The sequence below is a fragment of the Athene cunicularia genome (assembly GCF_003259725.1).
Source record: "Athene cunicularia isolate RWA chromosome 5 unlocalized genomic scaffold, athCun1 chr5_part1, whole genome shotgun sequence".
Lineage (NCBI taxonomy): Eukaryota > Metazoa > Chordata > Aves > Strigiformes > Strigidae > Athene > Athene cunicularia.
Window position 1 is genome coordinate 38,495,410 of NW_020799101.1, and position 17,887 is coordinate 38,513,296.

General features: G+C 37.4%; 1 protein-coding gene across 8 annotated transcripts in view; it reads left to right on the plus strand.

Annotated features, from left to right (window-relative positions):
* Positions 1-17,887, plus strand: part of SIPA1L1 (signal induced proliferation associated 1 like 1) — a 218,835-nt gene that overhangs the window by 144,694 nt on the left and 56,254 nt on the right. For all 8 annotated transcript variants that reach the window (XM_026848958.1, XM_026848959.1, XM_026848957.1 and 5 more), the window contains 3 exons: positions 6,131-6,261; positions 6,889-7,077; positions 13,987-14,161. In XM_026848958.1, the coding sequence (XP_026704759.1) occupies positions 6,131-6,261; positions 6,889-7,077; positions 13,987-14,161 (495 nt within the window). The remainder of the gene's footprint in view (positions 1-6,130; positions 6,262-6,888; positions 7,078-13,986; positions 14,162-17,887) is intronic.

Sequence of the window (17,887 nt, forward strand, 5' to 3'; positions counted from 1 at the left end):
AGTTTCATGTTATGAAATTGACCTAATTAACAGTATTTCAGCACTAAAAGGGGAACTTACCCTTCCCTGTTCCTTCTACCAGTTCTCTTGTTTTGTTTAAACTTGATAAGCCAGTTCACTAACCAAGCAGAAATCTTGCTATCCCTATAAATTTGCTTTTTGTCGCTTGGTTATTTCTCACAAGTTTTAGTGAGTCAGATCAGCTTTCCGTGCAGTCAGAGAAGTGCCAAAGCCTAGTGGCCAATAAGCAGTGGGAATGAACAGCACAAGCAGAAGGAGGTGTGAGTGGGATTTCAGCCCTGGGGCAGCAGCAATTTATTAGTTTGGTTTATTCTTAAGGGAAACCACACCCCCATGCTACTACAATGCCAGTCACCATTATATCTCCATTTCTTTCTAGTTGTAATTAAGATGAATTAGATATAATCGACACAACCTAGTCCTAAGGGTATTGGTGAGCAGGCACAAGAACAAATCTGTGAAAGTTGCACAAATGTGACCTTGAAATAAGATTAAGCTTTGAACAAAAAGAATAACAATGCATGGGAAAAAATATTAAAGGAAGTTGTTAGTTGTTTGAATTTTACATGGCAGTCACATTTTTTTGTAGGACGTTTTCCCTTGACTTCAGTGCCTGAAAATACAGTTTCTGACTTGTTTAAGATAACAGGATCTTTTCTGGCATGTCTGTTTCTTAATCTGACAGAGACCCTTCTTTTAAGATGTCTCTTTGTTAGAGGGGTTTGCAGTTCCTATAGATGTAAGTAGCTGGACAGAGTAAGGCTAGCTTCAGTTCAGTATGGCAAAATTTTAAAAATCTGTGATTATTGAAATAAAAGTTTTTTTTCTCTAAACATGGTGCTTTTAGAATTAATCAGAAGGAAAACAGGTTGGGTTTGTTGGTTGGTTTGTTTTTTTTTCCTTTTCTGCACAGTGGCACCGAATGTAAGGGTGGGTGGGAAGGAAAGATTTCCAGAAGCTACCTGTCAGTTGTTTTGGGGCTGCTTTCTGGTCTATTTTTATCCTGTAGAGCATTCTGACATTTTTGTTTGTCCTATGATTTTGATGAGTATAAAACCTTGCAACTAATTTTCTAAGAAAATACCTGCTAAGACTGCTGATGAACTTCAGTTTTGATAAAAGGTGTATGTTCTTTGACACAAAGGAGAAACAAGTTGCTCAGGCCTTCTTACTGAAATGCAAGAAAAGATGTCCTTCCGTGTGAGGAAGTGAGATTCTTACTTAAATACATAACTTTCTACCCCCCACCATTTTGTACTGTTGAACACAATGCTTCAGTTTATTTAAAAAAAACAGTAAGAGAGATAGAAGCAAAACCCTTGAGCTAACTGCTTCTGGACATAAAATTACAGTTCCCAGAGAAGGGAAGAGTCGTCATAGGTCGAGCCCAAACTTCTAGTCCTATCTTCTGGCAAAGGCCAGCAACATACTGAAGGAAGAATAAGAATAGGGTGAAGGCATAGCAGTTCTTTCTGGGTATACTTTGTGTAGATAATGGACTTCTTAACCTGGTGATAATATCATTTGTATTTAGTAGTTTTTGGACGTATCTTTCAGGCATTTATTTGGGTGTTTGTTACCCTGAATAAACTTTTAGCATTCACAAGTACGCCCGCAGCAGCAAGGAGTTCTGCAGCTTGACTTCACTGGTCATAGAGAGACAATTTTTAGTGGCTTCCTGAGAGAAAACTAGGGACATCAGGTTAAACAGTCTCACTGCTAGGTGAAAAAGTTTGGTTTTCTCACCTTTCCTCACTATGTGTTATTATATAAGCCTCAACCATGTTATTCCCCTCAGTCATGTTTTGTTGCCCTTCTCTGAACCTCTCCAGCTGAGATCAGTAGACAATATTTGAGACACAAGCAAATCACATACCTAAGTAGTATCATAATGTTTTCTGCTTAGAAATTCCAAACATCTGTCCATAAGTTATCACTGAGACTTGAATTTCTTACCCATACATGGATAAAAGCTTTGTGTATGTGTTCTTAGAAATATTTGTATGGTTGGGTGTAATGGGTTAATTATTAGCAATTAAAGTATTTTTCAAGGAGAGCCATGCTTATTACCCTATCTATATCTTGATATTAAAGACTTATTTATTAGTAGTAATAAAACCATGGGGATGGAAAAATTTGTTTCCATCAGCTTGTCTAAGTGCTGCTTAGTAAAAAGAGCCTATTGCTCCAGAGGAGCTGTCTGCTCTCTTTGTCCTCCCAGTTGTGTCTGGGAATTACTGCTCCCCTGGAAAGAACCAAGAGCATCCATTTAGCTTTGGTCATCACCAGGCAGTAGTAGCTAACATCATTACCATTTAGGAGAAATTTGAGTTACTGTCTTAGAATGGAAGACTTGAATGAGAAGTAGTTTCCTGAGCTGGTTCTATAAGGACTGAGCTGTTAGTCAGCTTTCCTTTTCACTATTGACAGCTGGTGAAAAAACCCTTTACTCTGATTCTGTAAATTGCTGCATATTCTATCCCCAAACCAGTCTCTTTCAAGTATGTGGCTAGAATGTCATGGGCAAGAGTCTGAAGACATTATAGGACTGAAGTCTAAAAATGCTGCCCTCTTGTTTCCAGAAAACTGCTGGGCAGAGTTTTCCAGTGCTGTAAATACTGTGGCAGGATTAGAGGAAAATACTTGATGCAGTTTCATTCTGAAGTGAAATATTTGAGATTTTTACTTCTAGTCTGATTACACAAAATCCATCAGTTGTGCATGATATCCAAAGGTAAATATGGTAAAAGAAGAAAAGAACCTCCTTGCTCAAAATGAAGTGTTTTTACTGGGATTTCCTTTGCAAGGGAAACTTGTAAATATCTGCCAGGAAAATTAGTATTTTCAGTTAGTTTCTTTCACTGGAAGTGTCTTTTGAATTATATGATAAACGTTTAACTATTTTAAAAGTATGTATAATCTGTTTTAATGACCAGGTAGCAGAAATTAATTATTTCCTTTTTGGCTTGGATTTATAAATTAATTTATGGATGTTGTTAGTTGTCCCCTGAATGTCTTTTAATTAAATAATTTTTCAAAGTAAATTAAAAAGTGTCAGGCTTGAGAAGTGTCGCTTTCAATGAGGTTCTGTGTGGGGTGGAGGAAAAAGCTATCTACTATGCTGTTGATGTTTGGCATAAAAGCCTTGTGAAGTAGCCCTTGTTTTTACAGTAAAAGTCCTAATTAACTACCTTTAGATTGGATATTAAGTTTTGTGCGCTTAAATTCTGCTACTGCTTTTCCTGCTCCAGGAAAGGGAAAATGGTTGAATGCAAGGAAATTCAGGATGTAGTGGAAAATCAGATGGAGATGCACCTCTGTGCCACGGTGAAAAGTAGCCAGATATGGGGGTATATACTGTAGCTTCTAGAATGAATACAGAGGTGGGGTAGAGGAGGAGAGTAAAGATGAAGGTAAAGAGTGAATGACACGCTGTAGTAAATGTGAATAGAGGCGAGGACAGCGTGAATAGAAGATGGGACTGGAGGGATAAATAGGAGAGTGAGAAAGACAACTGCCCAGTGCAGAGTGAAGGGAAAGAGGATAAAAGACATTTCCTCTTAGCAGAGAAGTGTGAAATTCCACACTACTTTGTGCATTTTTCCAAACAAATAGGAGCTAGATGAAAAGCCTAATCAAATGATACAGAATTACATGTGTGTTTTCATGCAGCTTCAAATGTTCTTCTTACCAGCCTTCCTAAATGTTTTTTTCAAAATGTAATTTATCCTGAGAAAATTCTCTTATCTCAATTGCAGGATAGACTGGTTACAAGGTATACAAATTTTATCATGTATGGAGTTGTCAGTACAGAAAAGTTATGTAATCTTTGGACCCTTCTAGTATGTATTACCACCATATAATTTTTTCATTTGAAATTTCCTTTAAAAATTCCATCAATGTTTTTAACTCACCGAGCAGTTTAGTGTGGAGATGGCCAAGCTGTATCTGCTTTTGGAAGCTGCACAATATGCTGATAGAAAGTTGATCTCGTGTTCTCAGTGACTGTGCTGCTTCTGCATTGACCCTCTCTGCCATAAGCTGTTTGGTGAGCTATAAACATCCTGAAAAAACCAAATCAAGTAATGATGGAAGAAGAAAAGCTGGGCTGCTAATAAGATGGTTTAGGTTTTTAAACAACAGAAGCTCTCTGGCATTTACAGGGCTCGTATCAGTGGAGTAGTATAAAGATTTAAATAGGCTTATGTGGATGGTCTAATTTATTCATAATTTCCCCACTCATGACTAATTCAGTCACCCAAAACTTACACCAATATTTACAGGATATTCTACAAGATATTAAAAGTATTTTGAATCTTAATTACCTCTGTGCAGTGTATTGGCTTTTGATGGCTTGCAGAGGAACTTGGTAGAAAGCAAGGTTCATAAAAGTGTGAACGTATTTCTTTTATGTCATACATGCTCTGAAATCTTAAATGGAAAACACTGAGGGAAAGGGTAATAAAATACTAGATACTGGGAAACAGAACAGAGGCGCGCCCCCCCCCCCCCCCCCCCCCCTTAAAGGGGTGGACAGCTATGTGAAGACAAATGTGTAATTCTAAGGCACAAGTAAGTTCATAAGGAGAGAGTGCCTAATTGAAAAACATTTAGTGTTTTGGAGGAAAGTATAGCAAGAACCAGAAATACAATTTTAAAAAGAAATAGAATAAAAAATGAGGCACTCAAATTTTTAACACTGCAAGTGGTTGGAAAAATGACTGCCATTCACTTTGGATGGAGTGTATTTCAGTATCTCTTTTTAGTATCTTTAAAGATGCAGTTCTTGATGATGATATTAAAATATTTTACATTTTATGTCTAGAGCAGAATAGCTCTAGACTGCTCTTAAAGTTCTTGTTTTAAAGTCCCAGTTGTTTTAAGAATAACAAGTAATCTGTATATAGTAGTTCAGGCAGAATGGTTATGTTTCCTTTCAGGGCAGTTACATCTTTTTTTCATTCCACTGAATTTCACTTTTCTTTGAACTGTTGAATTTTCAGATAGCTCTAACTTTCTATTTTTGTGCATGTATAAATTCATATATGCAGATATGCAGCATATGGAAAGTGATGATATGGAATGTAGTTTTCTTGTACAATGTTTGACGTCTAGTTTTTTTGACAGTTTCTGTTAAAATTTCCTTTCAGGTATTGTATGTTTAAATTCAGTTGTCACTTGACATATGTGCAGCTTTGTTTATATGTTGTTGTATTATGGTGATGTACCTCTGTCGTTACTCAAAACACTTTATAACTCTCAGAAGGTTCAATAGAAGAGCCTTCAACACCAGTCTCTTAAATTGTTGAGCTTCAGCTTTTGCAGATGCACTTTTCTTATTTTTTTGGCTTTACATATGCACAGTTAAATGAATATAAAAAAATATATCAAATAATCTACTATTTGCCTAGTGAGCAGTTTCTCCAGCCCTGTATTGTCTTCTGCCACCTTCTTAACCAGGCTAGTTTTAGACTCTTAGCACTTTAAATTTACTCTGAGTTCTTGGACACTTTACTGTTAAATATTTATACTAGTCACTTTGTTTCTTGCACTTTATTTTATTTTTCTATGATACTATGATTTTATTACTACGAACAAGTCTTTTAACTTCTTTTTCATCTTCATCGGTTTCTCCCCTTTTATTGAGTAACTTCTTTGACTGTATTTTGCTTTTTCCATACAAAAATGTATGTTACATCCTTTGCTAAGTACAATTGTTTGCTGCTCCCATTTTAACATCGAGTGGTGAGTTTTCCACTTTGGTGCATTTGACTTCTTTGGTTTTATTTTTAAGGAGGGGAAATTGGTTGTACTTATTTAGCTCAATGTGAATGAAACAGATTTCCATTATAAGAGCCAGTGCAAGAGGTGTATCCTGTTTCAGGCCTCTTTAAGCAGAGATGCAATGTTGAATTTCAGCCTTCTTGTACAAAGGGAGCTCATTAGAGAACTGAAGCATGAGAATTAAATCCTGGTACCACTGAAGACATGCTATTATTGACTCTAGTGGAGCTGGCAATTTATTTCCAATATAACAACTAAGCATGAAAATACAGTTGAAGTGTAAGAAGTAAGATGGCTTGTGGGTTGTTTTGTTTTTGTATGCAAGAACACTGGAACTATTTCGGGGCGGATGAGAACCTGGGTCCAGTAGCTGTGAGTATAAGAAGAGAGAAGCCAGAGGAAATCAAAGAAAATGGACCTCAATACAACTACCGGATCATATTCAGAACCAGTGAGGTAAGCAATTCATGAATGAGAGTAAAGGAAGCTAGAAGTGAGCAGACAAAACCAGGTGCTATGTGTGGGGTTTGCATACTTTTCAACATTGATAGTGGCTTTCTGTCTCCTCTACATACATACAATCCAGGAGTCTTGTGACAAAGTTATGCAGCATTTTATTTTACACAGAATACAAGTGTATCAGTGAGTTATTCCATAACATCTACTGCAGAGGAAACTGAAGGTTGTTTTGGTTAAAGCTGAAAAAATTTACAGGTGCTGTATTAGCTACAAGCAAGCAAAGAGGAGAGAAATTGCTTTTTCCACTTTTATATGTGACAGTTGGTAGATCTGAGAAGCATACTTCTATGCTCTGCTAGAAATACTACTACTAACCTTTTCCAAGTGTTAGTTTCCTGTAAAATTTAAATCTGTTTAATCATTTGAGATATTCTGACTACTGTTAGCTATCAGTGAGTGACATTTTGCGTATCAGTGTCTGTTTCATGCAACATAAGTTATTTAATGTCCTCAATCTCTGTTAAGAATTGGAAAAATAGTACATTCTGCTCCGCTGCTATTGCTAATCAACCTTTTCTCAGTGCATAATTCAAGATATAATTTATTTTTGTTTTGTATGCTTAGCTGATGACGTTAAGAGGCTCTGTGCTGGAAGATGCCATCCCTTCAACTGCGAAGCATTGCACAGCCAGAGGACTTCCCCTAAAAGAAGTGCTGGAGTATGTGGTTCCTGAGCTGAATATCCATTGCCTAAGGCTGGCCTTCAACACTCCAAAAGTCACGGAACAGCTTATGAAGCTGGATGAACAAGGGGTAAGTGCAGAATTATGGAGTGAGACAAATTGTCTTAAACTGTCAGATTACTGCCATGAACTGCAAAATTACCTTTTAGCTTTAAGTGATTAGAGTCAGCCCATTAAAATGCCTCATTTAAACTCAAGCTTCTCATCTGTAGGGAGAGTTTTGTTGCATGTCTTTCCCCAGGTCTTGCAGAATATTTGGTATGTATGAGATCATGTTCATTGCTCTAAGTAGTCTGAAGTTTTAAAGTTACGGCAATTGTCTATTTTAATTTATTTTAAAAGAGACTATAATAGTTTTTCAAAGACTGTGGGGAGGAGGGAGTTCTGTTTTGGTTTTCTTACTGCTATTGTAATGAGAAGAGACATCTCCCATGTTACTGAATGTTTAGTTGTAATATTGCATTGGCACAACCATTACCAGTGTGCTGCCTGTCTCTTTTTTTTTTTCTTTTTTCTTCTTCTTCCCTGAAACAAACTACATGACAAAATATTCTAAGATGCTTCTTCATACAAGTGGCTTGCGATTAGGTGATAGTCCCCATGTCTCTTAAAGATGGAACTGAGTCTCATTAGCTATATAGTTTAGACTCAGCAAAATGGCAAAATGAAAGACCATGACTGAAGTGAATTTTATGATTAAACTCTTCAACAGTGACATTTAACAGCTCTGAGTACTGACACTGTCTCTTTCTGCTGGACTTTTTTGCTTCTCATGATCAGCCTTTACTGCACAGAATTAATATCTATAAGTATTTCTTCTTGCTGTCAGTCTTAACATTGCCCTCATAAAATTGAAAAAGGTCTAATTATCTGCCTCAAAAGGGAGAGAATATAGCTATTCTAAACAGGTTTATAAGTGACTATCATGAAGATTTTGTCACCCTCCTTGTGGTTATTAAAATTGGCAAGATGAGGAATCCCCAAATAAATACCTACCAGAAGTAAAACTTGAGCAGAACACTTTGTCTTTTAGTTAGTTTCAGAGCATCATCTGTTTCACTAAGAATATAATACAAGAGGATGAAGAAATGGGTAGCTGTGGCTGTCACAGAACATCCAGACTAACTCAGGAGTGGTTATGTGTGGTCAGCCCAACATAGGTGCAGCCCAGTATTTCACTGACCATGACCAATAGTGAGTGCCTGGTGAAGAATATGAGAACAGGATAAGCATGGAGTGATACTTTCTAGCTCCTGATACCTTTTACAGAGTTCTCTGTACTACTGTTCTGTTTTACCAGTTAGATGAGTTCTAGTTCAGTTAGTCATTTCTCATGTAGAAGTTTCTGATCGTGCTTTTGCGCCTCTGGAGTTTTTCCAGTTCCCTTCCTTCTCTCCCACGTCTATTTTAAGAGTGCACTTCTGAAAATGGGGAAAAATTTTGATTTAATATGCTTTCTTATCTATTCCTTCTCTAATAATTACTGGTATTTTATTTGCTTTATGGCTGCTGTTGAACACTGTGGGAGTATCTTTTCATGAATGCCTAAGATCCTGTTCCTTAGGGGTATAAGTCAGAGCTCATTGATGTAGATACAAAGTTGTGTGTCTTTGTACCACATGGATCACTTCAACCTTTCCTGCATGTGCATATTGGCATCTGCAGAGAAACAACACTGCGATGAGCCAGCAAACGTGTAAGGTTGAGAGGAGATAGCCTGATAAAAGGAGGACAGAATATTTAGATGCATACACTGCTCAGTATAACTATTCTCTTTAACGTAATGATATCCTAGTAAGTTGGAGGCCAGTGTGTTTTATTTGGATGATGAGAGCAGTAATTCCATGTACGCACATATTCAGTGTTTATGATGTGTTACCTGAGCATAAGCCTAATCTACCCTTCATCCAGAATCAAGCTTATCAGGCACTTGAAGACACAAGCATATGTTTCCGGCTCTTTCCAAAGTTTTCTGTTTCAGCAGTGGAGGAAATGGAATTTAATACAACATGGCTCCATAAGTGAGCCTTTGGAGTTAATGATCAGTACCTTACAGGTATGCCCATCAAGAACCTGCAATTTCTATGGAAATTCTCATCAACACTACTGAGGAAAAAAAAAAACCTAGCAGAAAATTCTGTTAAAAAAAAAAAAAATCCAAAATTATTTCTGGTAAATACCTAATTTGAAAAGTAATTTAGCATAATTTGCTTCAGAAGTTGGCTATATCTAAAAAAGTGTGAGATGGAATTACCCTTATTTCATTTCCTATATGTCATTAAGCTCCCACAATATGGTATATAGTATGGTTTTCTATTACTACTTAAACTTTTGAAAATCATTAAGGACAAGCGATAGTTAAAATTGTATTACTACATCAAAGTATTTGCTGGGTTTGTGGTAATGAAACAGTTTGACACTTCTAACAGGAAAAGATATGCACACTCTCTACTAATTAGAAGCTGTGTTTTTTTATCAATTCCAAGCTAACAGAAAAATTTGGGTAACAGCTGCTCTACTAATTAGGTACACAGAATGTTTATCACTTCTTGCTGAGTGTTGCAGTGTTTCATTACAGCATGAACAGGTGCCCATTTGATATAGCAAATAAATGTTTTGTAAATTGAAGAGTTAAGACTATAAAATGACCGTAGCCATTAAATTTCACCCAGTAACCCCTACATTGAGCCATTTGCCTGCACGAGTTTTGATTAAGATAGGCTATCTTTTTTTAAATTTGAGTAAAGGTTTTAAAGCAGTTGGTGGTTTTCATGTTTAAGAATTTGCAGCTTCCAGACTTCTGATATCTTTCTCTGCTACATCTTAAGTGTGAGATTTTTTTTTTCCAGCAAAGGTTTTTGTATGCAGTGATTAAATCATCTGTTGGTCTTGTTTATGATAAACTAAACAGATTGCACTTTTCAAGTCTTTCACTGCAACATATTTTCTCTAAATTTCATATCACTTTTATGGCTGAGCTCTGTCTCTCTTACTCTCTCAATAGCTGCATATGACATCCAGTGTCAGATTGTTCCTCTTGCCCCAATTTTGCATTGGTGTTGTATGTCAAATACCATGTTCCTTACCTCACCTTAGATTCCTGGAGTCACGGTAGCATCTGCTGTTCTGTACATACAACCTCCATTGCTTGTCACCTAGCTGTTCTTTTACTGACTTTATTAAAATGCATTCATTTGAATGGTTCTGTGTTAAAAGGCAATCCATTTGTTCCGCAGGGCTGCACTAGCTTCCTGGCTAATTGCCATCTACTTATCTTTGCCTTGAATGCGGAGTTCATGGTAACTTCAGGTTTACTTCCAAATATGATTTTAAAATTTGCATATTAGGGTAATTACTGACTTATTCCAGTAGAAGTTTATGGCAATTCTTCATTCACAGAAATACTGCAAAACATCAGTTGGTTTCTAGCATAATTCCATATTTATAATATAAGTTTGCTGACTGGTTAAGACCAAGATGTGCATTCTGCTGTCTTTCACTGGGTGCTAGACAAATACTTGAAGTGCGCTTTTCCCACATATATATATATAAAAATATATAAATACTATTAGATTATTAAAATTAAGCTGCTACTTTAGGAATTTTACCACAGCAGAATTCATCTTTCAACTCCTTTTTTAGCTTCTATTTAGAGTTAATACACGTCTAAGGACCCAAGGTTTGCCAGAAGGAGGTGTAGAAATGGGGACTGCATACCTTTCTTCCCTCAGATCTGGTTTTTTGGATTCAGAAATACCAGCTTGTGTTGTCCTTATGGAACTTTTTTTAAGTTCAGCAAATCTAAGAACACAGCTAGAAGGTATAGCCTGTTCTTTGCGTAGTCCTTATTTAGTTACTTAGGCTGACGTTTTCAAAGCCATAAAGGACAGTTGTTTGGTTGTGTGTGGATACTGCGGACATCATTTATGTTTATGTCCTTGAAAATACTTCATTGGTCTGAAACTGAAGCTTAAATAGTGTAGGTGTGCTTGGTGAGAATGGTTTTATTTGTTGTAACTTGTTTAAGTAAAATTACTAAAGCTAATGTAATTAACAGTGCAGCCAAGGCATTGTGGTCCCATGAAACACTTCCATCCTTTGTATTTCTCTGGGAGTGGACAGAGAGCATATCTGAGCAGCAAACATTGCCTGAATGGTCCGAGTCAGGACCTGCCACTGATGTTATGAGAAGTGATGGCAGTTGTTCTGTCAGGAGTGACAACCGTGCCACCTCTCACCACCCTTCCTCTCTTGTCTCCTCTCTCCTGCCCTCCCGCATGTCAGCAGTAGCTGGTCTAGGCTCCCTGTGAGATCACATAGTCCTGTTGGCAGGGGCACGAAGCTTGGCTGCTGTGAGGCAGTAAGCTTGCAGTGAGTGGGATCATGTGGTTCCTAGCTAAGCAGAGATCACAGGAATACACCCTCAAACCTCATCTAGCTCCAGTGATTCCTGAGGAAATTTAATCTTAAACAGTTGTCACGCAGAACGTTTTACCAAAAAAAAAGTGTGTGCCATCCATCTGTATCTGGATTTTGAACATTGTGTGCACTGGTGGTTGTTTTGAATTTTTGTGTTTAAATGAATGGGGAGTTGAAATAAATAATCATAATAAGAAATTGTGAATTAATTTGCATGTGCTTTGTATTTATTTTACTAGTAAGTAGCTTTGTTTCAAATCTTAATACTTCAGTGTCCGAAATACACATTCTTCCTTCTTGAAGTGAATGGTTTTAATTGGGTCTCTAGTGCTGAAAGAATATATTTCTTTTATAACTACACAGAGAGGGCTTCAAATAGTTAACAGTGACAGAAAAGGAAATAGAAACATTACTTGAAGGCACACCCCACCCCCCCTTTTTTTTTTTTCTTTTTCTTCCCCTTTCAGTTGCAGTCTTGGAAGTTGGCCTGTGAATGTTTCTTTCATAAAAATAGATTTGAGATAAGGACAGGCTGAAAGAGTTGGGGTTGTTCAGCCTGGAGAAGAAAAGGCTCTGGGGAGACCTTAGAGCAGCCTTCTAGTACCTAAAGGGGGCTACAGGGAAGCTGGGGAGGGATTTAGAAAATCAGGGAGTGATAGGACGAGGGATAACGGCTTTAAACTGAAAGAGGGCAGATTTATATTAGATATAAGAAAAATTCTTTACTGTGAGGGTCGTGAGGCACTGGCACAGGTTGCCCAGAGAGGTTGAGGCTGCCCCCTCCCTGGGGCAAGGCCAGGTTGGACGGGGCTTTGAACAATCTGATGTAAGGGCCCATGGCAGGGGGGTTGGAACTAGATGATCTTGAAGGTCCCTTCCAACCCAAACCATTCTGTGATTCCATGCTGTACTCCTATTTTATTGTAAGAAATTTAGACATACTTAGAAGATTCAAGTCAGTCATTGTGTCAGATAATAAAATAAGGGGCATTCTGTAGGGGAAAAAAGAAACAGCATAGAATTGTGACTCATGCTCAACTTCAACTAGAGTAATCAAACCAGGTTATCTTTACCCTTCATTTTTCCCTCCTTATTACTGCTAGTACGTTATCCGTGTCACAATTCAGTCTTGGTAGTGAAAGAAGAATACAGTAAAGTTGCAATTTTCAGTGTTATTAATTTTAAAATTTACTCTAATTAGAGAGTAGGACCACTTCTGAGGGCTTTTAAATTATCCCACCGTAAATATAAGAAGCCAAAATTAACTAATTTCAGTTTAATTATGTGTGTCTACATCATCCCATCAGGTTTCAAAACATTTTGTCTCACGACCTGTGATAGAAGCTTTGAGAACAAATTACAGTACAGTCAGATGACTTACTTATTTGCAAGGGCACTCGAAACTGTTTTCACTTCCCGCTAACCTGTAGCCCAGACTTGGAAACCTTATGCTACTTTCGATAGACTCCCTTGTGATTTTGCTCTGGCAGATCTGCATGGTATTTATTTAAAATGGAGCCTTTGCAGAAATTCATGTGTGGGAGGAAAGATGATTTACCCTGCAATAAGTATGCATTTTTACTAGATGAATTACATGCATAAACTCTCCTTTGCATTCTGCCAGTCAGACTTCCTGCCTGTGAAATTGGTGTTGGAGATACCAAGTATATGGCTGTGGATGCTGCTTTCTTCCCTTCTGTAACTTTGGTTTCCGTAGTCCAGACCTAAAGGGCACAGACGTGGTCTTTCTTTTGTGTGGATCAATTTGGAATTGCTGGGAACAGTTTGCTTTGAGGAATCACAGTTATGGTTGGGTAAAAAATTACTTCATTCACATGTTCAGATTCTGCTGTATAAGGGACATCAAACACCAAATTAGAGGGAAAATGGAACTAAAAGCACAAATGTATTTGAAGGTCTATGCTAGTAAATAATACCTTTAAGTTATTACCAGCATTTCTGAATTTAGCTGTTTCCTTTTGTTACTGGATTTTTAAGTCAGAGAATTAAGTCAGTCCACTGAATGCCATGGACTCTTTCAACATTGCTAACAGGTGAATGCACTAATAGAAAGAAAAGATAAAAATTATTCATCAAGTGAGGGAATGTTAATTTTGTCACTTATTATAATAATGAACACATGCTTTGCCCTGCCCGTCTGTGTGAAAGGTTTAGCATAGGATTGTAACTGTGGTACCAGCCTAAGCGTTGAGAGTCAAGTTCCTGGCATTACTCAGCCAGTGTTTCCATGTGGCTCAATGTAAGACAGTCACCATTTGCAAGCTGCAGCGTTGTCTTCATGAAAACAAGGAACATTAATTTTTGTTTTGCTTCAGAAAGCATTTTGACATCTTCAGATGAAATATGCCATTACTGAGGTAATTACTGTGAAAAACAATGAGAGTTATTTGGAAACAGACTAACATTTAAAATTAGACTGATAATTGGGTGGGTTTTTTTGTGAATTGTGGGTTTATTAAAAAATTAAAAGTGAATTCAATAAATAAGTTGCTGCATCACTTGCTATACATAAAAGATTTTAACGTTTTTCTCTTTGCAGTTAAGTTACCAGCTTAAAGTGGGCATCATGTACTGCAAAGCTGGGCAGAGTACAGAAGAGGAAATGTATAATAATGAATCAGCAGGTCCAGCCTTTGAAGAGTTTCTTCAGCTCTTGGGAGAACGAGTTCGACTCAAGGGATTTGAAAAGTATCGTGCTCAGCTGGATACAAAGAGTAAGGCTTTTTCAATTTTTTTTTCACTTAAGTGAACTAAATGCATCATGTGGTTGCTAACTGACTTTTTATAGAGTTCTTAAAAATAACCTCTTTGCTGTAGGAATACAGTTGCTTAATACTAGAATTGAAAGCAGAGAAAGTATGTAATTTGACCTGTGCCTATGTGGTCTTTCAACTCTAATGATTGGATTTTTGTACTAATTCAAAATAAAATTGTCACTAAAGCTGCAACAAGAAACCAGTAACTGTGACTGTTATTGGCGTTTCAAATCCATCATCAGTGTGTTGTCTAAAGAGTAATCAATACACTTGGCATGCCCTAATTTTTTTTAATGGTATGCTATCACAAAAAAAGTTTTGAGAGCCCATCTATAGCTCCACCTTAGCAAGTTGATCTATTGCTTTCCTGATGTGTCTGTTGCATGTAGTTTTTCTTCTAGGCGGTTTTGTCTTACTCCTGCTATCAAATGTATTCCTCCCTCTGTGATTTTTCTTTTGAGTTATGGAAATTAAACTGGATTTGGCAGTTTTATTATCAGCTTTAACTGTAAAACATATTGCAACAAAAATGCAATGGGAAGATGATCTTGGGCAACAGTATCTGTAAAAGAAACTCCCTGCCTTTGGAATCAAGCATGTGAAATACCTGTTTATCAGCTAGTACATGCTATACTCAATTTTTAAATCCATTAAAAAATACTCGGGGGAAAATTTTGGCCTCTGAGTATTTGAATTAACCAGTTCCTATGGAAATCTTTTGCTATTTTGCTCACTTGCAGCAAAGGAAATTAAATGAGGAGTTGATTCATGAAAGCTGAAAGGCATTCATCAGCTTCTGTGCAGCAAAAACTGCTCATGTCCTGGGTCTTCTATCACAAGTACAGTAACTTGATATGCTTTAGTGCTTCACCATTCTGCCTTGTGTCCTTAGTTCTTACAGGCATCACGTTGCGATCTCTTCAGGCTGTTCTTGATCAGCCTAATCATCTCTCCTCAGAGGGTTACACAACTTCCTGTGGTTTTAAACCTAAATTAATGCCTATTTCACACACACTTACCACTGAGCATGCTTTCTTTTAGTTGCAATACTTATATTCCCTATTTATTCTCTGGAGTGCATCTACATGTTGCTGTTATGTCTCCTCTGTGCTTTTGTGACAATACCCGTAATAAAATTAACCTCTCTTACTGGTAAGGGAGGCATGGATTTCTGGGCTCCCCCCAGTGCCCCCCAGTTACCAGTATTACCTGGTAACCTTCCTCTGCACTCATCCAAGTTTGAATTCAGTCTCTTTATTTAGCAGCTAAGATTATATGGGTGATTCCAGATGAGATCCAGGCAGTTTCTGGCTGTAATATTTTCTTGCTTTTACTAGAATTATATTATACAGTAATTCTCAGGATTGGTTTTCCTTTTCTGCATCTCTGACATTTCATTTTATCAGTTAACAAAAATAAGCTAGGTCAAAAATGAAATGGGTATGGAAAACAGCAAATATTTATTATTTCATAACTTCTGGGTTTATACTGTAACCTCCTTGTTACTTTCAATAGTTAAAGTAAAATCCTCTCTTCCCTTTTCTGCTGGTTTAGTTGAGACACCTTTCTTGGTGTCAGTCCACGCACACTGGTTTCTAGTATATGTAGACGCTGTATGATTAAGAATTGATTCATCTGCTCAGATATATCCATGAAAGCTATTAAGTTTCTTTAAGTACTTGCTTGAAATTTTCTTATAAACAGCAGAGTTTTCCAGTAATGTTTTGAGTTCCTTTCTGTTGCTTCTGACTTGAGGAAATGGTTTTGTTAGGTTTTGATCTTTATGTACTGCAATCTAGCACCTCATGAATGGATATGTGTGTAAACTTCTAGTTGACTGAATCTCTCCAGGTTTTAAGAGTTGGCATCTTGTAATGAAGGTTTTCTACTCTGTGTTGAGAGCTGACCTGTCTTTTTCATGTTGCCCAGTAGATCTACCAGCTCCATTCTGTATCTAAAAATAAAAGCCTTTACTGAACACTTCACTGTGAGCAGAGAGGAGGGGGAATCCTTTGAGGGGAAACTGTTGCTTTCATGAAGGGTTTCCTACGTTTTCTTTCAGTCAGGGTTTACAAGCTCACATGCGTGGGACCTCATCAGCTAGAACTGCCTAGGAAGTCCTAAGTTGTCTGAAATCTTTCAGATCATGTCTGCAAGCTTAGTGAGGAAACACATGACTACACAGCATACATGAGTTCTTAACAAGCAGATTTAGACAGCAGCAAATGTGAACAATGGCAGCAAACTTTTGTAATGGATCTTGATGGTGCTAGGTTTTCCTTTCTGCCAGTGTGCAAAGCCCAGACTGGAAGTGGGAGAAGAGAAGGTATATTCAGAAACCCTCACTGCATATTCTTCTTGGGGGGGAAAGCCACCTTGTGGTAGGCAAAATCCTAAAGACCAGAGATTGTTGCAAGAGCTACGTCTTAGAAGCGGGGAATACGTGAACAGCAGAATACAGAGAGGCAATACGTCTTCAAGAGCTACCCTAAGTAATCAGTCAGTCTTCTCTGCCTTGGCCCCAACACAGAAAGGCCTGCAAAGGAGGAGACTGTGATTTTTACTATGACTTAGGTTATGGAGTTTAGTTGAAACGGCTAGGGCTACAGTTAGGAAGTGAGATTTGCCCTTTTCCAGCTGTATGCTCTTCTGTTTCTAGAAATTACTGTCATGAAATAGTTCTTTCAGTCTCATTACTTGGGAAATTTTCCTGCATAAAAACTCTGTTAAATGTCAGCACAGTTGATTGCAAAGAGAATCTTAAAAAGAAATGTCTGTGCATTAACTTGAAAGACAGGTCAGTGTTGTGTGAGCTACTTAGCTAGTTCCTCTCCTTTTGACAATACTTTGCAACCTACGAAAAGCAGATGAATGATGTAAAACACGATGAAAGATTTTCTCAGCATGGAGGGAAGCTGATTTGTGTATGTACTCTGGAAATTTTCACAAGATGTTTTTAATTTATGCAGATTTAGAAAACTAAAGTTGCTCTACCAAAAGGCAGTTTCAGAACAGTTGTTGTTCTTAGAAATTTTTTAGAATTAGGGGCCTAATTGGTAAGTATCCATAACAGAGCCAATTTTTAAAAGGAGGAATCTCATGCATCCTATTAACTGAAAGCCTATTTAAGTATATTGGATCCTTCAAGGGCTTTAGCTTTGGATCTCTGCCAGTGTCACTGAGGAACAGAGCTGCTACTTTTAAAGTTTTGTTTGTATATTTCTAGAATTACCAGAGGGGAAGCAGTCTATCTCCTGGCAGCTTGAAGACTTTGGATAGGAAATAGAGCTTGAAAATGTCATCTATCGCACAGTTACTAGGAAGCTTATGGGCATCACTTTAACAAACATCACAGTTATCTTTCAAATTACAATGTCAGTCATTTTACTTTATTTTCTAGGTGTAATTTATGTTTTATTTCCCTCCCCCTCACTTGATCTTATTTCTCAGTATTTTAAATTGGTAAATGGGATCGTCTGGATGATGTATGATGGTAACCTGGCGTGTGTGTCCAGCAGAGCGGTACTGTAGTTGATGCAGGAAATGAAGGTGATTGATTAATGGGAGTTGTAGGAGTTTAGGAATTATCTATTTGATAAGATTATAAATTCAGCTAATAATGGTAGGTTTCTCTATTAGATGTTTATAGTGCATGACTTTTAAGACATGAGAATATAAAACCAG